The sequence below is a fragment of the Jaculus jaculus genome, chromosome X (assembly GCF_020740685.1).
Source record: "Jaculus jaculus isolate mJacJac1 chromosome X, mJacJac1.mat.Y.cur, whole genome shotgun sequence".
NCBI classification, from domain to species: domain Eukaryota; kingdom Metazoa; phylum Chordata; class Mammalia; order Rodentia; family Dipodidae; genus Jaculus; species Jaculus jaculus.
This window is the reverse complement of record NC_059125.1, coordinates 28,929,241-28,951,095: the sequence shown is the minus strand read 5'-3', so window position 1 is coordinate 28,951,095 and position 21,855 is coordinate 28,929,241. Positions and strand designations below refer to the sequence as shown.

Below are 21,855 nucleotides of genomic sequence, written 5' to 3'. Positions count from 1 at the left end.
TATCTTTTCTAAGTAAATAGAGCTAAAGTAAAATATAACTATGCCTAAAGAAATTCCTAAAGCAAAGATCACTTAATATTGATTAAGGGCACACTCCAACAGGAGGACATTACAATCCTAAACATATATGCACCTAACATGGGGGCTCCCAAATTCATAAAACAAACACTATTAGAACTAAGGTCACAGATAACACCAAACACAGTGGTTGTGGGTGACTTTAACACCCCACTCTCATCAATTGACAGGTCATCCTGGGACTAAATGAGGTCATAGAAGGAATGGACCTAACAGATATATGCAAGACATTTCATCCAAATGCTGCATAATAAGCATTCTTTTCAGCAGCACATGGAACATTCTCTACAATAGACCATATATTAGGACACAAAGCAAATCTTAACAAATTCAGGAAAATTGAAATAATTCCTTGCATTCTATCTGACCACAATGGAATTAAACTACAAATCAGTAGCAAGAAAGGCTATAGAGCATACACAAAGTCATGGAAACTAAGCAATACACTACTAAATGATGAATGGGTCAATGAAGAAATCAAGAAGGAAATCAAAAAAACTTATAGAGTCAAACGATAATGAGAACACAACATACCAAAATTTCTGGGATACATGAAGGCAGTTCTAAGAGGTAAATTTATAACCTTAAGCGCCTATATTAAGAAATTAGAAAGGTTGCCAGTAAACGACCTAATACTTCACCTTAAAGCCTTGGAAAAAGAAGAACAAGGCAAACCAAAAATCAGTAGATGGGAAGAAATAATAAAGATTAGGGCAGAAATTAATGAAATAGAAACAACAACAAAACAAAAAACAATCCAAAGAATTAATGAAACAAAGAGTTGGTTCTTTGAAAGGATAAACAAGATTGATAAACCCTTAGCAAATCTGACCAAAAGAAAGGAAGAAGAGACACAAATTAATAAAATCAGAGATGAAAAATGTAACATCACAACAGATTCCAGAGAAATTCAAAAAATCATAGGGACATACTATAAAAGCATATACTCCACAAAGTATGAAAATCTGAAAGAAATGGATGATTTCCTTCATTTATATGACCTACCTAAATTAAATCAAAATGAGATTAATCACTTAAATATACCTATAACAAACATGGAGATCGGAACAGTTATCAATAATCTCCCAACTAAAAATAGTCCAGGCCCAGATGGCTTCACTGCTGAATTTTACCAGACCTTTAAGGAAGAGCTAACACCATTGCTTCTTAAGCTTTTCCAGGAAACAGAAAAAGAAGGAATCCTACCAAACTCCTTCTATGAGGCCAGCATCATCCTGATACCAAAACCAGGCAAAGATAGAACAACAACAAAAAAATTACAGAGCAATCTCCCTCATGAACATAGATGCAAAAATTCTCAACAAAATATTGGCAAACAGAATACAAGAGTATATCAAAAAGATCATTCACCCTGACCAACTAGGCTTTATCCCAGAGATGCAGGGATGGTTCAGTATATGCAAATCTATAAATGTAATACATTATATAAACAGGTTGAAGGACAAAAATCACATGATCATCTCATTAGATGCAGAGAAAGCATTTGACAAAATCCAACATCCCTTCATGATAAAACTCCTACAGAGACTGGGAATAGAAGGAACATATCTCAATATAATAAAAGCTATTTATGACAAGCCTACAGCCAACATATTACTAAATGGGGAAAAACTGGAAGCTTTTCCACTAAAATCAGGAACAAGACAAGGGTTTCCACTGTCCCCACTTTTATTTAATATAGTTTTGGAAAGCCTTAGCCATAGCAATAAGGCAAGAGACACACATAAAAGGGATACAAATTGGAAAGGAAGAGATCAAGTTATCATTATTTGCAGATGACATGTTACATAAAGGACCCTAAAGACTCTACTAGCAAACTGTTAGAGCTGATCAAAACCTACAGCCATGTAGCAAGATACAAAATAAATACACAGAAATCAGTCGCCTTCATGTATGCTAACAACAAACACAGAGAGGATGAAATCAAAGAATCACTCCCATTCACAATTGCATCAAACAAAATAAAGTACCTTGGAATAACCTAACGAAGGAAGTAAAGAATCTCTACAATGAGAACTTTAAAACATTCAAGCGAGAAATTGCAGAAGACACTAGAAAGGGGAGAAATGTCCCTCGTTCCTGGATTGGAAGAATCAATATTGTGAAAATGGCAATCTACACATTTAATGCAATCCCTATCAAAATTCCAAAGGCTTTCTTCATGGAAATAGAAAAAACAATCCAAAAATTCATTTGGAATCACAAAAAACCTCGAATATTTAAATAATACTGAGCAACAAAAATGAGGCTGGTGGTATCACCATACCTGATTTAACCTATGCTACAGAGCCATAGTAATAAAAACAGCGCGGTACTGGCACAAAAACAGATATGTAGATCAGTGGAACAGAATAGAGGACCCAGATATTTGACACCTGATATTTGACAAAAATGGCAAAAATACTCATGGGAGAAAAAACAGCCTCTTCAGCAAATGGTGTTGGGAAAACTAGATATATATCTGCAGAAGGATGAAAATAGATTCTTCTCTCTCTCCATGTGCAAGAATTAAGTCCAAATGGATTAAAGACCTTAACATCAGACCTGAAACTCTGAAACTGCTAGAGGAAAAAGTAGGGGAAACCCTTCAACATATTGGTCTTGGCAAAGACTTTCTGAATACAACCCCAATTGCTCAGGACATAAAACCACAGATTAATCACTGAGACCTCATGAAATTACAAAGATTTTGCACTGCAAAGGACACAGTGAAAAAAGCAAAGAGGCAACCTACAGAATGGGAAAAATCTTCGCCAGCTATATATCTGATAGAGGATTAATATCTAGGATATACAAAGAACTCAAAAAGTTAAATAATAAGGAATCAAACAAGCCAATCAAAAAATGGGCTATGGAGCTAAATAGAGCATTCTCAAAGAAAGAAATACGAATGGCATATAAGCATCTAAAAAAATGTTCTACGTCACTAGTCATCAGGGAAATGCAGATTAAAATTACATTGAGATTCCATCTCACTCCTGTCAGATTGGCCACCATCATGTAAACAAATGATCATAAATGTTGGTGGGGATGTGGAAAAAAAGGAACCCTTCTGCATTGCTGGTGGGAATGCAATCTGGTCCAGCCATTGTGGAAAAGAGTGTGGAGGTTCCTAAAACAGCTAGAGATTGATCTACCATATGACCCAGCTATAGCACTCCTAGGCATATATCCAAAGGACTCATCTCATTTCCTTAGAAGTACGTGCTCAACCATGTTTATTGCTGCTCAATTTATAATAGCTGGGAAATGGAACCAGCGTAGATGTTCCTCAACTGATGAGTGGATAATGAAGATGTGGCACATTTATACAATGGAGTTCTACTCAGCGGTAAAGAAAAATGAAGTGATGAAATTTGCAGAAAAATGGATGGACCTGGAAAGTATTATACTAAGTGAGGTAACCCAGGCCCAGAAAGCCAAGCGCCACATGTTCTCTCTCATATGTGGATCCTAGCTACAGATGATTGGGCTTCTGCGTGAGAAGGAAAATACTTAGTAGAAGAGGCCAGGGAGTTAAAAAGGAGACATAAAGGGAAGAGAAAGGAAGGGAGGAGGGTACTTAATAGGTTGATATTGTATATATGTAAGTACAATGATTGAGATGGGGAGGTAATATGATGGAGAATGGAATTTCAAAAGGGAAAGTGTCAGGGGGGAGGGAGGGAATTACCATGGGATTTTTTTTTATAATCATGGAAAATATTAATAAAAATTTAATTTTTTTTTTTAAAAATGGGCTATGGAGCTAAATGGAGCATTCTCAAAGGAAGAAATACGAATGGCATATAAGCATCTAAAAAAATGTTCTACGTCACTAGCCATCAGGGAAATACAGATTAAAACTACATTGAGATTCCATCTCACTCCTGTCAGATTGGCCACCATCATGAAAACAAATGATCATAAATATTGGCTGGGATGTGCAAATGAGGAACCCTTCTACACTGCTGGTGGGAATGCAATCTGGTCCAGCCATTGTGGAAAACAGTGTGGAGGTTCCTAAAACAGCTAGAGATTGATCTACCATATGACCCAGCTATAGCACTCCTAGGCATATATCCAAAGGACTCATCTCATTTCCTTAGAAGTACGTGCTCAACCATGTTTATTGCTGCTCAATTTATAATAGCTGGGAAATGGAACCAGCGTAGATGTTCCTCAACTGATGAGTGGATAATGAAGATGTGGCACATTTATACAATGGAGTTCTACTCAGCGGTAAAGAAAAATGAAGTGATGAAATTTGCAGAAAAATGGATGGACCTGGAAAGTATTATACTAAGTGAGGTAACCCAGGCCCAGAAAGCCAAGCGCCACATGTTCTCTCTCATATGTGGATCCTAGCTACAGATGATTGGGCTTCTGCGTGAGAAGGAAAATACTTAGTAGAAGAGGCCAGGGAGTTAAAAAGGAGACATAAAGGGAAGAGAAAGGAAGGGAGGAGGGTACTTAATAGGTTGATATTGTATATATGTAAGTACAATGATTGAGATGGGGAGGTAATATGATGGAGAATGGAATTTCAAAAGGGAAAGTGTCAGGGGGGAGGGAGGGAATTACCATGGGATTTTTTTTTATAATCATGGAAAATATTAATAAAAATTTAATTTTTTTTTTTTAAAATGGGCTATGGAGCTAAATGGAGCATTCTCAAAGGAAGAAATACGAATGGCATATAAGCATCTAAAAAAATGTTCTACGTCACTAGCCATCAGGGAAATACAGATTAAAACTACATTGAGATTCCATCTCACTCCTGTCAGATTGGCCACCATCATGAAAACAAATGATCATAAATATTGGCTGGGATGTGCAAATGAGGAACCCTTCTACACTGCTGGTGGGAATGCAATCTGGTCCAGCCATTGTGGAAAACAGTGTGGAGGTTCCTAAAACAGCTAGAGATTGATCTACCATATGACCCAGCTATAGCACTCCTAGGCATATATCCGAAGGACTCATCTCATTTCCTTAAAAGTACATGCTCAACCATGTTTATTGCTGCTCAATTTATAACAGCTGGGAAATGGAACCAGCGTAGATGTCCCTCAACTGATGAGTGGATAATGAAGTTGTGGCACATTTATACAATGGAGTTCTACTCAGCGGTAAAGAAAAATGAAGTGATGAAATTTGCAGAAAAATGGATGGACCTGGTAAGGATTATACTAAGTGAGGTAACCCAGGCCCAGAAAGCCAAGCGCCACATGTTCTCTCTCATATGTGGATCCTAGCTACAGATGATTGGGCGTCTGCGTGAGAAGGAAAATACTTAGTAGCAGAGGCCAGGAAGTTAAAAAGGAGATATTAAGGGAAGAGAAAGGAAGGGAGGAGGATACTTAATAGGTTGGTATTGTATATATATAAGTACAATGATTGAGATGGGGAGGTAATATGATGGAGAATGGAATTTCAAAGGGAAAATTGTTGGGGGGGAGGGCGGGTATTACTATGGGATATTTTTTTATAATCATGGAAAATGTTAATAATTTTCTTTTAAATAATAAAAAGAAAAATAAAGAATAAAAGGGAAAAAAAGAAATTCCTAAAGCAGACATTACATGGTTTTCATACTTGTTCACTGCACAATGATTTAGTGTCAAAAAATTAGTGATTAATGTCAAAGGGCTGGTTAATTAGAACCCACAGAGTATCAATTATAAGAAAGTAGAATGGAGAGATGTACCAATATCATCTTCTATTTAGGTTCCTAATATATAAAGGAATTAGTGAAATGGATTATCAATAAAAAGGTTAAAAAAAAGAAAACAGTGAAATGGAAATCAAAAATGATCTACCCATAGGAAGGCTCCTTATATTTTTAGAAACTGTTCAGTTTAGTTCATTACAAATAAAACTAGTCAGGAATGGTGGCACATATCTTTAATCTCAGCACTTGGGAGGCAGCGATAGGAGGAATCGCTGTGAGTTTGAGGCCACCCTGAAACTACAGAGTGCATTCCAAGTCAACCTGGGCTACAGCAAAACCCTACCCCAAAAGAAATAAAATAAGGGCTGGAGTTAAGGTGCTTGCCTGCAAAGCCAACGGACCCAAGTTCAATTCCCCAGGACCCACATAAGCCAGATCTGCACAAAGTGGCGCATGCATCTGGAGTTCGTTTACAGCAGTTGGATTCCTTCATGCACCCATTCCCTCTCTTTTTCTCTCTCTCCCTCTTTCTCTATCTCTCTCCCTCTTTCTCTATCTCTCTCCCTCTTTCTCTATCTCTCTCCCTCTCAAATAAATAAATAAATTAAATAAATAAAACTACAGACTCTTGAATATTTTTTTCCTCTTTCATTTTCTATATATGTCTTAAAAGCTTTGGAATATAAAAGAGAATTATTCTGGATTTAAAAAACGAGAGTATATTGTAGGGCTGGAGAGATTGCTTAGTGATTAAGGCACTTGCCTGAGAAGCCAAAGGACCCAGGTTCAATTCCCCAGGACCCATGTAAGCCAAATGCACAAAGTGGTACATGCCTCTGGAGTTTGTTTACAGCAGCTAAAGGCCTTGGCACACCCATATTCTCTCTCTCTCTCTTTCCCTGTTTCTCTCTCTCTGTGTCAAATAAATAAAATTAAATTTTAAAATGAGAGTATATTATGTATGCTGACATATAATATATGCGAAGACTACCTATTGTGTTGTGTGTGAAATAAAAAGGACACCAATTCTGGGTTTTGACCCTGTGCCAAGCACTCTATTATAGTCTCTTCAGCATTTTAAGAGCCCTCATACTTTCACAAATAGAAAAACTAATCTGGAATCAAAAAGGTTTTGCATTTTCTTCTACATCAGACTCCCTCTACATAAGCAGGAACACAGAACAATAATACAAACATATGATTGGAGAGTTGACACATATTTGAGGGGTTCAGGAATACTTGAGTCACTCCTCTCACTCCAGGTATAGCTCATAGAAGAAGGATAAATATATATGGAAAGATTCCATGCAACTGCAGCCAGGCAGCATTTGAACCTCTATTTTCTTTGATTCTTCAATCTCTGACCTTTCAGATGCTTCCTTGAATATAAGTTATTGACACTTTAGAGGAAATAAAACACATTATTTGCTTCTCTTTGGTTACTGAGAATGAAATCTCAGGGAGGTCTAAGCAACCTGACACGTGCATGTTCCATTTGGAGATAATGAATTAACTGACGCAGAAAAGAGTGTCAGTTCCAGTAACACCTTTCAGTCTAGTTCCTAGGGCAACCCGTTTAATCACCAGTTAAGTTTTCTCCTCACTAACAGGACTGATGAGGTTATCGGTTTATTTTTTAAATGAAAAGAATAAAAATATTATTTATGGGCCGGAGAGATGGCTTAATGGTTAAGTGCTTGCCTGTGAAGCCTAAGGACCCCAGTTTGAGGCTCGATTCCCGAGGACCCACGTTAGCCAGATGCACAAGGGGGCGCACACATCTGGAGTTTGTTTGCAGTTGCTGGAGGCCTTGGCGTGCCCATTCTCTCTCTCTCTCTCTCTCTCTCTCTCTCTCTCTCTCTCTCTCTCTCTCTCTCTCTCTTTCTCTCTCTCCCTCTTTCTCTCTCTGTCACTCTCAAATAAATAAAATAAATAAAAAATATTTTAAAATATTATTTATTTCTGTGTACATGTTCATGTATGTATGTGTTTATGTGTGTGGGCACGCATATGACATGGCATGCATGTGAAGGTCAGAAGACAACTTTTAGATCCGCCGTTGTTGGTCCACTTCATTTGAGGCAGGGTTTCTTTCGACCTTGCTCTGCTGGTATCCTTTATGCTGCACTCATGGACAGCTTCCAGGTAATTCTTCTGTCTCTACAGCCCATCTCTCCATCAGAATGCTGGAATTGCAGAAGCCCATCTGTGCTTCTGGCTTTTTGCTTTGTTGTTGTTATTGCTTGTTTCATTTTGTTTCTTGTTTTTTGAGGTAGTCTCACTCTAGCCCAGGCAGACCTGGAATTCATATGTAGTCTCAGGATGGCCTTGAACTCACAGTGATCCTCCTACCTCTGCCAGGAGTGCTGGAATTAATATGGTCTGCACCACCATGTCCAACTTAAAACCCTGGTTTTTTGTTTGTTTGTTTTGGTTTGCTTTTTGCTTTGTAAGTGGAGTCTGAGGATTCAACTCCAGTACTCAGGCTTGAGCAGAGAACACTGAACCATCCTCTTAGCCCCCAAAAGAATGTTTTTCAAGAGAAAAACAGATTAAAAAAAAAAAAAAAAAAAAAAAAAAACCTCTGGTCCTCTCTGGATTGTGGACTCAACTACACCTCTAGCTAGCTACATTTTGAAACTATACACATGGTTATGGAAACAAATTTTAAGTGGTTATAAAATGTTAAATCAGGCATGGTGGCATATCACTATAATCCTAGCAATTGAAGGGTAGAGGTAAAAGAATCAGAAATTCAAGGTCATCCCCAGCTACAGCTACCCAGCAAGTTCAAGGCCAGACAGGGCTACATGGGACCCTGTCCCAAAAAAAAAAATCCCTCCTCAGGAGTTATTGGTAGTTAAGGGTTGTTGGGGATGGGAAAAAATTGTCTTCAGTGGTATAACCACTGGTAAATTGCATGTGTTCCAGCAAATAATCCCCAGTGCAAACAACCCTAATTAAATTCAGAGGGACATACAGAAATATCAAAGTAGAAGACTGACTGGGAATAAGGGTTCAGTGGGAGGGGAAGAGGAAAGAAAAGGTAATGGGAGGTAATTATGATTAAATAAATTATATACATATATGAAAGTATCAATGAAAGATTTTTTAAAAAAATATTTATTTACATACTTACTCATTTATTTATTTATGAGAGAGGTAGGGCGAGAAGGTGGGCACACCAGGACCCCATTTTACTCTATACAAACTCCAGATGTATGAGCCACGCTGTGCGTTTGGCTTTATGTGGGTACCGGGGAACCAGATTCATAATGGCAGACTTTGCAAGCAAGTGCCTTTGACCATTGAGCCACAACTCTAGCTCAATAAATAAAAATTTTAAAAGAAAAATGGATAAAAGAATCTATATAGCTAGGAATGGTGGCTCATGCCTGTAGTCCTAGGGCATGAGTGGGGGGAGGTAGGAGGATTGTTAGTGAGTTCCAGGCAAGTCTGGGATACTGAGCAAGACCCTATCTAACCACCACCCCCACACAATGTTTTATACAATATTTTCTTATAATGCAGCCATCCTGTTATTAGCAAAAACATTGCTATAGTCAAAAACTATGTAGTGTATGCTAATCATTAAAAGTATTATGCTATAATTTAAAAAGTCTGTTTTCTTTATAGGCATTGGCTGATGCTTACAAAATGATGGGGAGAAGAAAATTTTGTCAACAAATTAAGGAAGAACAACGTTGTTTTCAGAAATTCAAAGTGGCTGATCTTATGGATGTTGTTACAATGCGAGATTACTTACAAGTAAGGAATTTAGATGTAGACATTGAAAATGAAATAAAAAAAGGCCTTCCTCTCCAAGAATAAATAATTATACATTTTTATTGTGGTAAAATGCATACAACATGACATTTGTCATTTTGACCATTTGGAAGTATACAACTCAGGGGGCACTAAGTGCATGCACTTTGTTGTGCAAGCATCACCATCATCTAGTTCCAAAATGTTTCCATTGTCTCTAATAGAAATCCAGAAGGAAGCAAGGAGTCACATCCCATCCCTACATCATCCCAGCCCCTGTCACCCACCAGGCTGCTTTCTGTCTTTATGGATTTGCCAAGTCTAGTATTTCACATAAATGAAACCATGGCATAGTATTTTTTTGTATCTTGTGGGGAAGGGATAGCTAAAAGAATATAGAAATATTTGGTATTAGTGGCACTGATTGGAACCACTGAATTTCATACTTTAAATGGTTTAAGTGGTAAATTTTATAGTACTTAAATCTTATCTCAATAACAAATTAAAAATAACTTCATGGTACTAAAATTGTCCAGATTTGGCCTAAATAGGAAGAGTTTTCTTATTGTTTACATACTTTCTGATACAAGTAATACAATTTCCAATCTCAAGAGGCTTCAACAATACAAACCATTTATTGTACTATAAAAGAATTTCCCCCTTACAGGTAGTTCATGGGTTAGCTCATTCAGAAACTTAAGGTCATCTGGGTCCTGGGTCAATTTCTCTCCATTCTTCTTTTCACAAGATGACTATCACATCTTCAGATTTATTTAAAGACAAGAAGACTCCAAGCATCTTTCTTCAGCTCAAGAAGGAAAAATTTTTCTAATAAGTCCCCAACAGACTTCTTTTTTATGCAAGAGAGAGAGAGAGAGAGAATTGGCATTCCAGGGTCTCTAGCCACTGCAATCAAACTTCAGACATGTGTGCTAGAATCACTGTGCATCTGGCTTATGTGGGACCTGGAGAGTCAAGCATGAGTCCCTAGGCTTCACAGGCAAGCGCCTTAAGCACTAAGCCATCTCTCCAGTCCTTTTTTAAAAATTTATTTATGAGAGAGAGATAGAATGGCTGTGTGAGGGTTTCCAGCCACTGCAAATGAACTCCAGTCCCATGCACTACCATGTGCATCTAGCTTACGTGGGTACTGGGGGATTGAGCCTGGGTCCTTAGGCTTTGCAGGCAAGTGCCTTAAATGCTAAGCCATCTCTCCAGCCCCCCAACAGACTTCTGATGAGATTCCATTGGAATGGATCACATGGTTCTTCTGAGTGACTGATTAAGGGAAATGGTATACTCTTCCATGTTTGAACTAAAACAACCATGTTTCAAATGCTGGCACTCTCCTTCCAAGAGCATATTGCTGTTCCATATCCCAGAACATGCTCTAGCTCTATGAGCAAGAGATGAGTGGTAAATGGTTGTTGGGCAAGTAATCTATTCTGTGTTTCAGTTGTAATGAGCAGTAAGCACCAACAAGGAAAAGGGTCTGTGGCGGGAGAACTGCAGAGCTGAAAAAGGTTCTGTGGGACTGTAGAAGAGAATGTGTAGCTACAGGGCTGAATAAAACAGACTGGAGACATAGTTCAATGGTGAAGTGCCTTGAGTTCAATCCCTAGCACAGAGGGGGGAAAAGGCTTGAAAGAAACCTACTCCGTTAAGCATAATTTTACTTTATTTTTTATTTAATTGTTATGTTTTTTGAGACAGTCTCAAGTAGCCAGGTAGGCCTCAAACTCACTATGTAGCCAAGGCTGGTCTTGAACTCATGATCCTCCTGTTTCACCTCCAGAATGGTAGGATTACAGGTGTGTACCACCACACTGAACCCAGGGCTTTGGACATGGTAGGCAAGCACACTCTAGAAACGGAGTCGTAGGTCCAGCACATGTAATTTGAAACTACCTTGTGGCTCTAATCACAGATGCTTGGGAGACAAAGGCAGGAGGATCATAAGTTCAAAGCCTGATTGGGCTACAGAGAAACTTCAGGGAAACCTAACTGACTTAACAAGGCCCTGTCTCAAAATAAAAAGTAAATCGGGTGTAGTGGCACACACCTTTAATCTCAGCACTTGGGAGGTAGAGGTAACAGGATTACCTTGAGTTTGAGGCTACCCTGAGACTATATAATGAAATCCAGGTCATCATGGACTAGATCGATACCCTACCTCAAAAAACTAAAAATAATAATAATTGTCGGGCGTGGTGGTGCACGCCTTTAATCCCAGCACTCAATAGGCAAAAATAGGAGGATTGCCGTGAGTTTGAGGCCAGCCTAAGATTCTGTAATGAATTCCAGGTCAGCCTGGGCTGGAGCAAGACCCTACCTCAAAAACCAACAAATAAATAAATAAATAATAAAAAGTAAAAGTGGTGTTGAGAATATAGCTCAGCTTGCCTAGTATACATAAGGCCCTACAGTCCATTTTTACTATCAAAAAGGAGAAAAAAAGAATAATTTGAAGGGCGCTTGCTTTGCTTTTCTCTTGTTGGGAACAGGCATCTTTTCTATGCCTTGGTGAGCTGTCACAACTCCAAAATTTAAATCAACTGCCAACATTTTATTCTTCACATTCTTTTTTTTTTTTTTTTTTTTTTTTTTTTTTTTTTTTTTTTTTTAGTTTTTAGAGGTAGGGTCTCACTCTAGTCTAGGCTGACCTAGAATTCACTATGTAGTCTCAGGGTGGCCTTGAACTCATGGTGATCCTCCTACCTCTGCCTCCCAGGTGCTGGGATTAAAGGCGTGCACCACCACGCCCGGCTTATTCTTCACATTCTTAATACTGCAAGTCTATTAGAGTTCCTACAATGTGAAACTGTTTTGGTCAGTGTCAGTTCCTTTGGGACAACTTCATTCTTCCTAGCGTAGCTACTTATGTTGGTAAATTCATCTTCACCAAGTTCTTCTAGCTATACATCTACTTTCTCTTAGATGATGGTGGAGTCAGCCTTTCCACAGTCACCTATCTCTTTTAGGCCTCAATTTTACTTCTAGTATTACCACATTTTGCCAGGAATGATGGTTCCTTCCTATCATCCTGGCACTGGGATGCTGAGGTTAGGAGAAGTGCTGTTAGTTTGAGGCCAGCATGAGCTAGAATGAGTTCCAGGCCAGCTTGCAATAGAGTGAGATGATCCTGCCACAAGAAAGAAAGAAAGAGAAAGAAAGAAAGACAGAAAGAAAGAAAGAAAGAAAGAAAGAAAGAAAGAAAGAAAGAAAGAAAGAAAGAAAGAAAGAAAGAGGAGTGGAGGGGAGGGGAGGAGGGAAGGGAGGGAGAAGAAAATCCGTTGTTAACACCTTTTGTTTCTTTGCTGACCAATTCCATCTTTGATTTGCCATTTTTGTAAGATGCTACATTGGTTTATCACTATGAAGCAAAGAGGCAACACTACTATATACTTTTCTGGCTGTACATGAAATTAACAACAGGGCCACCCTGAGAGATTTTTTTTGAAGATTTTAACATAATTTATTTTATGTTTAAATAATTGACTAGGTCATCCAGTGTCTCTTTTTTTCCATACATATGTCATTAGATGTAGGTGTCAATGAGAGTCGATTTTCCTGACAGATTTTTAAACAAGTGAAATGATTTGTCAGTAACCATGCTGGACACATCACTATTGTAGTGGTCTATGAATTGAAGAGCTAGCAACAGAGGCATTTCTAAAAAGATTTTGTGCCAATATCCTCTCAACTCAAGCATGTCAAGAGTGAGACTACCAGATATGGATAGACATATTTTTGAGCCTTTCCTGAGTTTATTATATTTTATTTTTTTTAATTTTATTTATTTGCAAACAGAGAGATACAGAAAGAGGGATAAAGAAAGAGAGTATGTACACACCAGGGTGTCTAGCCATGGCAATTGAACTCCAAATGCACATTGCACCTTGTGCATCTGGCTTTACATGGGTACTGGGTACTCAAACCTGGGTCATTAGGCTTTGCAGGCAAATGTCTTAACTACTGAGCCATCTCTACAGCCTCTGAGTTTAGTTTATCTGAGTCATATGTGCAATAAATATTTTTACATGGAGCTAAGGAGATGGTTCCAGGGATAAAGCACTTGTTCACAAGTGCGAGTATGAGTTTGAACCCCCAGCACCATGTAAAGCTGAATGCAGTAGTCTGTGTTTATAATCCCAACATGTTTATAGGTAACAAGGGAAATTTTGCTATAATCTCAAAGGCCAGCTAGCCTGGTGACCAGAGGGATAAACATCAAGAGACCCTGCCTCAAACAAGGTGGAAAGCAAAACATACACACACAAATTATGCATTAGATAAACATTTATTAAGTATGGTACTAGCCTGGCGTGGTGGCGCACGCCTGTTAATCTCAGCACTCGGGAGGCAGAGGTAGGAGGATTGCCGTGAGTTCAAGGCCACCCTGAGACTCCATAGTGAATTCCAGGTCAGCCTGGGCTAGAGTGAGATCCTACCTCGAAAAACCAAAAGAAGAAGAAAAAAAAACATGTTACTATGTGGATGAAACTGCATGGCATGGATCCTGCCTTCCAGTCAGGAAGCTAAGATGTACATAGATAACAGCAACATTTGGTGCAATAGGAGTCATAGAAGAGAGATGTTGATAGAGTTTGAAGATGAGACCAAGGAATGTGTTTTGGATGAAGTACTATTTAAGTGGAACCTTGGGAATGTATTTAAAACCATTACAGAGCACCCACAGCCAATCCCTCTGAACGATTTTTTTCCATGTAGTATTGCAAACTTGTGGACGACAGCCCTGCATCATCTGGCGGCAAGAATAACTGCTGGCGGAGATTGAACCTCAAATCCATTCCCAGGTCAATGATGATGTATGACATACTTGCTTATGCAGAGTCTGGAGTAATCTCAAGCCGTTTACAAAAAGAAAGGAAGTATTTGTTACAGAAACCACAAACGGAAGAGATGCTACAGCAGCAGCTACAAGTCATTTATGAGTATAGGTAAAATGACTCCTTTCTTGGGATAACAACACTAAGGCATTTCTAAAAGTGTTTCTCTCCTGCTAAAGAGCTCATGAAAGATAATAATAATATCTATGAAAAACAATAAGATTAGGACAGATTGTCCAAAATGTACATAACTTCATAAGCAGAATACTAGCAAAAGGGCCAATTGCTACCTGGGGAGCAGGTTGATATGAGAGTCAATGCAACCTGCCAACAACCAAGAACCATCCTAAGCAAGGAAATGGTAGGTGAGGGTGTGTCTCTGGGGAGAGAGGCCTGAGTGCAGCTGCTGATTTTGTTTTCATAAATAGGGCCAATAGAGCTCCCATTGCCCATACAACAGAGCCAAGAGTTTTTATTTTTCTTTTCTTTTGAAAGCCATAATGGTATTCATGCTCTTCTGGCTCCCTTGCCTAGGATAAATTGCATATGAATTAAAGTGACATTAATTCCGTTTTACCAATAGCATGTGAACCAATTCACATGTTGGAAATGCATGTTGTAGCTAAATAGATGTATTATGATCAGAAGCAACACGGATGAAATGTAATCACTCCAATTATATCCCTTTTAATTTCCATTACTAAGTCCCACCTAGCCCGTCTTAATTGCAAATTAAGCTAGCTTTTTTAAGAAAAATAAAGTGATGGTAAAACTGGAAAATACTTACTGGTAATATATTTCCACACACTTACTTGAAATGAAAAAATATCCTTTTGACCATGAACAAAAACACTGAGGAAGCCGGGTGTGGTGGCGCACGCCTTTAATCCTGGCACTCAGGAGGCAGAGGTAGGAGGATAGCCGTGAGTTCGAGGCCACCCTGAGACTGCATAGTGAATTCTAGGTCAGCCTGGACTAGAGTGAAACCCTACCTCAAAAAACCTAAAAAAACCACTGATGACTCACTGTCAGGCAACTATTTGGGGGTTTTCAGTAGAGATGAGAGCTGACCCAACAACATAATTTAACTCATTTATTTTATGATTAAGGCTATACACTTGCCAGAAAGAGGGCCTGGTTTGGGGCACAGTCTGTCACGATGCAATAGATTTCTCTAGCTCACACATATGAGCACTGAATATAGAATTTAACACCATTATCACCAAGGTCAAATAAATGATGCAATTTTTCATTGCTACTATATAGAACTGGGCTCCTTGCTATTTGGACTCATGTAACTGTTTATCCAAGAATGAGTCATTCATGAGTCAAATAACTAGCCAAATTCTAAATCAATTGAAGAGAAAAAAAATATGTTAGCAATGACTTCTTTGAATTCAGTCTTAGTTTGGGATCTCCCAGATCTGACACCAGGAACTTAGGGTGAACAGTTTATTTGAAGGTTGATTCCAGGAACCACTTAGGGCATAGGGCAGTGAAACAAAAGGGAAGGTAGCTAAAATTTGTGTGTGTGTTAGCAAGCAAGTTAGGGTGTTGACATACCAACACCCATCAGCCATTGGTTAAGAGTTGGTTGGCAGGGATAGAAATACTTCTAGCCCACTGAAGACAGACTCTTGTTTTGAAAGGGCCCTCAGGCTGACCACCAAGACAGATGTTCCCAAGGGGTATTGATTTGATCTGCTCTATAATGGTAGGTGGGAGGGGGGCTGGGACTGAGTGGATGACAACTGTTTCTGATTCCCAGCACTGATTTATAAAAATAGCTTTATGATTAAACCCTTTGCTTTGTATGTTAACCTGAAAATTAAAGTTTAAAAATAGATTATTTTTTCAAGTATTATTAAATGTGATACTTTCTGGTGCCAGTTGTAATGTTTACAAGAAGGATTCAGGGGCTAGGGAGATGATTCAGTGCTTTCCAGACAAACCTGATAACCTAAGTTCAGATGCCCTGCACATTTGTAAATGCTGGGTGGGCATGATGGCCCACCTGTAATCCCAATGCTCAGAGGGTGTAGACAGGATTTGCAGGACAAGCTGGCAAGCAAGATTTATCAAATCAAGTTAGAGACCTTGCCTCAGGAAGTAAAGTGGAGAGAGACTGAGGACAAAACCCCGGGCCTCCATACACATGTACACATTTACCTACACACAACTTTCACATACATACACATGCACATACATACCACATACAAACACACACAGAGAGATTCACATGGCACTGTAGTTTTCTAAGCGGGCTTATTTTAAACTGATAAGTTAGTTTTTTCCATTTTCATCATTATCACCATCATTGTCAACATCATCACCTGTATGTTTCCACAAAATCTAAAGAACAATACAATAAAAGCTCAAGTAGAAATGGTAACTTTAATCTAAAAACTCACATACAATTTGCTCCATATACTGAGATCTGTGACATATATCCTAGAGAATGCTTTAATACAGTTTAGAACTTGCTTTACACTTACATTTTATCTGTGTTTTTCTGTCTGTAACACAAACATCTTCTAGGTTGCCACCCATTACAACTGTTGCTCCTTTTTATCAACCTCCTCAACTACAGAAAAAAATGAAACATCTAGGTCGTCGATCCAAGCAAGCTCAGAAAAAAGTTGAAAAAATGAGAAAAGTTTATATAAGAGCTAAAGAAGAAATGTCCACTTGCTTAGCTGTTGTAAGTTTAGCTTGTACTGAACTCATTATTATTATTTTTTTAATTTTTAAAGTTTTTATTAGCATTTTCCATGATTTGAACTCATTATTTTGAACAAAATTCAAACTGCCTATAAGTAGTTCTACTTGCATAAGTAAGATTTTCCTCATCTTGAAATTTAAAATGGAAACACCTTTGGCATAATATACTTTGGATCATATAAAGCTACTTTCATCTTGGTAATACATGCCTTTAAAATGTTTAAATAGCCAGGTGTGATGACACAAATCTATAACCCTGGCACTCAGGAGACAGAAGCAGGAGGATCATAAGTTCAAGGCCATCCTGGGCTACATTAGCAAGCTCCAGGCCAACTTGAGCTGCAAAGGAAAATGCATTCTCAGAGATTTTTTTTTTCTTAAAAAAATAGGGCTGGTTGGGTGTGGTGGCATACGCCTTTAATCCCAGCACTTGGGAGGCAGAGGTAGGAGGATTGCCAAGAATTCGAGGTCACCCCGAGACTACATAGTGAATTCCAGGTCAGCCTGTGCTACAGTGAAACCCCCACCTTGAAAACCCCAAAATAAATAAATAAATAGGGCTGGAGCAATGGTTTAGCAATTAAGGTGCTTTCCTGTGAAGCCTAAGGACCCATGTTCAACTCTCCAGGTCCCATATAAGCCAAAGGTACACGGTGACACACGTGCACGAGATGGCCCATGTGTCTGGAGTTCAAATACAGTAGCTAGAGGCCCTGGTGCACCAGTTCTCTCTCTCTCTCTCATTCTTGCTCTTCCTTCTTGCATTAAAAAATCTTAGTGGGCTGGAGAGATGGCTTAGCGGTTAAGTGCTTGCCTGTGAAGCCTAAGGACCCCGGTTCGAGGCTCAGTTCCCCAGGTCCCACGTTAGCCAGATGCACAAGGGGGCGCACGCGTCTGGAGTTCGTTTGCAGAGGCTGGAAGCCCTGGCGCGCCCATTCTCTCTCTCTCTCTCTCTCTCTCTCTTTCTCTCTCTCTCTCTCTCTCTCTCTCTCTCTCCCCCCCCCCAGTGTATCTGTCACTCTCAAATAAATAAATAAACAAATAAACTTTTAAAAATACATAAAGTAGCAGAAGCAAAATATAATATACTTTCTACTCTTATTTATAATTCTGCCTAGGAGCCAAAACCAGACATACCACAGCCAAAACTAAAAGTGAAATCTGTCTTCCGCACCTCATCTTTTGAAATTTTCGCAGTAAGGGAAGCCACAAAAGACGGCAGATTTGAGGAAGACGAAGAAGAAGAGGAATATAATAGTGATGATGAATTATTTGCCTGGTGTGAAGACCTGTGTTTTGAGCAGCTTTCATTATTTTGATGCACAGCTAGTTGAAAGAAAACCAAAGTTGTTTAACCATATCCTTCTATATCTATAAATAAAGGACCAATAGAAATAAGTCTTTGGTATGTTCTCTTAATCAAATGCATGACATATTTGTCAGCCCTTTTGTATTTACCATAGTTGCCAACAGTTTTTCTGACAGAAGTTTCACCAAAATAAATAAATTAAAACTATTAGATGTCCTGGAACTAGTAATACGTAGTTTTGTTCAAGAAAATATAAGTAAATTAATCCTTGAAATTTTTGTTTTGTTTTTTTTTCATTTTATAAAATATTTCAGGGCTGGAGCGGTGGTAGAGCATTTAAGGCTAAGGCTACTAAGGACCTTGACTCAATTCTCTAGGACCCACGTAAGCCAGATGCACAAGAGGGCACATGCATCAGGAGTTTGTTTGCAGTGGCTGGAAGCCCTGGCGCACCCATACTCCCTCTCTCTCTCTCTCTCTCTCTCTCTCTGACTCTTTCCCTCTCTCAAATAAATAAATAAAAATAAAATATTAAAAAATATTTGAATAGGCCACTCTTAAATAAATATTTGAATTCACAGGTTCACAGGTTAAAAGATAACTCATGAGTCTTTTTGTAGTTGCATGCTGGTTTCTTGGAATGGCTTCTGAATGGCCTCTTCTGAATTATAATGAAATGATAATGCATTCATTGCTCTAGAAGACATGACACAGCATATCTAATCATGACTAAGTATTATCAGCACCTGGGACAGGATGTTAAATCTGCTTTGGATATTTTTCAAGTATGAAGACTATTTTCAGAAATGATTATCAATTTTATTTGGTATTGATAAATTCACATTTCTGATAAGGGTAAGTTATTGGTTTCTTCTGTGATCCAAGCCCCTGGGTTGTATCACACCTGATCAGAGACCATTATAGTTAAACAAAGTAAAGTTATTTATTAACATTTAATTCATTTTCAATATTGTTTTGATTACTTTAGGCCCTTGAGTTTCTTTGTTAAAAAATAATTTATTTTTTAGTTGGCATACAGAGATTTAGGTATCATTTTATTGAATTTTAAAATGCACTTTCTTGGGCTGGAGAGATGGCTCAGCGGTTAAATGCTTGCCTGTGAAGACTAAGGATCCCGGTTCGAGGCTCGATTCCCCAGGACCCACATTAGCCAGATGCACAAGGGGATGCACGCATCTGGAGTTCGTTTGCAGTAGCTGGAGGCCCTGGTATGTCCATATTCTCTCTCTCTCTCTCTCTGCCTCTTTCTCTACCTGTTGCTCTCAAATAAATAAACAAAAATAACAAACAAAAAAAGTTTTAAAAAATTAAAATAAAATAAAAAGCGAGAAAAATCAACTCCTACCAAATCAGAGAGCCAGAGCCTCAGAGGCCCCCAACACCTCATCACTGAAGCAGACCAAAAATGAACCCAACATAGCTCAGGGAAATTTTGTGGAAGAGGGGGCAGAAAGAATGTCAGAGCCACATGTTGGGTCAGGATATGCAGAGACATTTATTGTACCAATAACTGTGGGCTAACTCCACAATGCAGGACCCATATACATCAACAAGGAAGGGCCATTGGGGAGGGGGTAGGTCACAGATGAGCCTAATAATGGTACCAAACTGCCTGTATCTGCTGAATAGAAAACTAATAAAAAAAATTTAAAGTAAAGGTTTATATGCTGGGAAATATTTATTGCGAGGCAACAGTGGTCTGATCAGAGTCGGTGAAATAGTGATTTATATGAGTACATAAATACAGATTATATCTGGGAAGCAAACTGAAATCATTACCCAAGACATATCCCAGTTTCAAGAAAGTTTATGTCACATCATACTCAAGTCCTGGTGGAGATATTACAACCTTTAAAGCGCATGTGTTTTTATTCACTATGTAATGTAGCTATGTGAAATTTAATGGGATTATATTGATTCATGTCATTTATTAAAAAAAATAAGATGAAAAAATAAAATAAAATAAAATGCACTTTCTTGGGACTGGAGAGATGGCTTAGCAGTTAAGGCGTTTGCCTGCAAAATCAAAGGACCCAGGTTCAAGTCCCCAGGACCCACATTAGCCAGATGCACAAGGGGTACACACATCTAGAGTTCATTTGCAGCGGCTGAAGGCCCTGACAAACCCATTCTCTCTCTCTCTCTCTCTCTTTCTCTGTCAAATAAATAAATAAAAGTAAAAAAAATGCACTTGTTAATTTTACTTAATATTTAAAATTCGTAGGTTGATTATTAAGCTACTAAGGTATTGAAACCTATAAATAGATCTCACCCTCTTTTAAATTTTTCTCTCTCTCTTTTTTTTTTTTTTTAGAAGTAGGGTCTTGCTCTAGCCTGGGCTGCCCTGGAATTCACTATGTGGTCTCAGGGTGGCCTCGAACTCATGGCAATCCTCCTACCACTGCCTCCCGAGTGCTGGGATTAAAGGCATGTGCCACCATGCCTGGCTAAAATTCTCTCTTAAATGATAAATATTAAAGTAAATGTGTATGCTTCTGGCAAGAATATATTTAACATGAACAAGCACTCATTAATCTCCTTTGATAACCTAAAACAAAACTTAATCCTCTATTATCAGAGCTTACACTGACACTGATTGAATAGAAAAACAACTATTTGACCTTATGAATCACTCATGATCTCATTCATTAATAGTGGAAGCAGTCCCTATCTGGTCAAAGGCATATGAAATTTAAACCATCCATAGTGCATGTAATAGCAAAGCTAAGGAACACACCAGGAAGTAAGATGAGGACAAGGACAAAGGAAAGACACATTCTTTTTTGTTGTTGTTACTTTTTTTCTTTTCTTTTCTTTTCTTTTCTTTTCTTTTCTTTTCTTTTCTTTTCTTTTATTTTATTTTATTTTATTTTTGAGATAGGGTCTTACTCTAGCCCAAGCTGACCTGGTTCTCACTCTACATTCTCAGGCTGTGCTTGAATTTATAGTGATCCTCCTACCTGGGCCTCCCAAGTGCTGGGATTAAAGGGGTGCACCACCACACCCTGCAAAACATTCTTTGCACCTCGTGGTACCCACTTCTCATAGTTCATTAGCTATAATTTCTATCTCATCATAATATATAGTAAAAAAAAAAAAAACTGCAGGCACATTACAGAAAAGCTTTTTAAATTTTTTTTGTTTCTTTTTTAATTTATTTGACAGTGACAGAGAGAGAAAGAGACAGAGATAGAGATAGAGAATGGTCACGCCAGGGCCTCCAGCCACTACAAACGAACTCCAGATGCATGCGCCCCCTTGTGCATCTGGCTTATGTGGGTCCTAGGAAATCAAGCCTCGAACCAGGGTCCTTAGACTTCACAGGCAAGCACTTAATCACTAAGCCATCTCTCCAGCCCCTGGAATAGTTTTTTAAAAGCAAGTCCAATTACCATAATCTAACAATTGCTTTCATTTACCTATACTATTCCAATTTG

At 38.5% G+C, this 21,855-nt stretch overlaps 1 protein-coding gene across 1 annotated transcript in view; it reads left to right on the top strand.

Moving 5' to 3' along the window:
• Nucleotides 1-18,407, top strand: part of CXHXorf58 (chromosome X CXorf58 homolog) — a 37,697-nt gene extending 19,290 nt beyond the window's left edge. Inside the window, exons 5-8 of the mRNA XM_045139839.1 lie at nucleotides 9,389-9,520; nucleotides 14,249-14,478; nucleotides 16,906-17,068; nucleotides 18,207-18,407. Of these exons, the coding sequence (XP_044995774.1) occupies nucleotides 9,389-9,520; nucleotides 14,249-14,478; nucleotides 16,906-17,068; nucleotides 18,207-18,407 (726 nt within the window). The remainder of the gene's footprint in view (nucleotides 1-9,388; nucleotides 9,521-14,248; nucleotides 14,479-16,905; nucleotides 17,069-18,206) is intronic.
• Nucleotides 18,408-21,855: the final 3,448 nt, after the last annotated feature.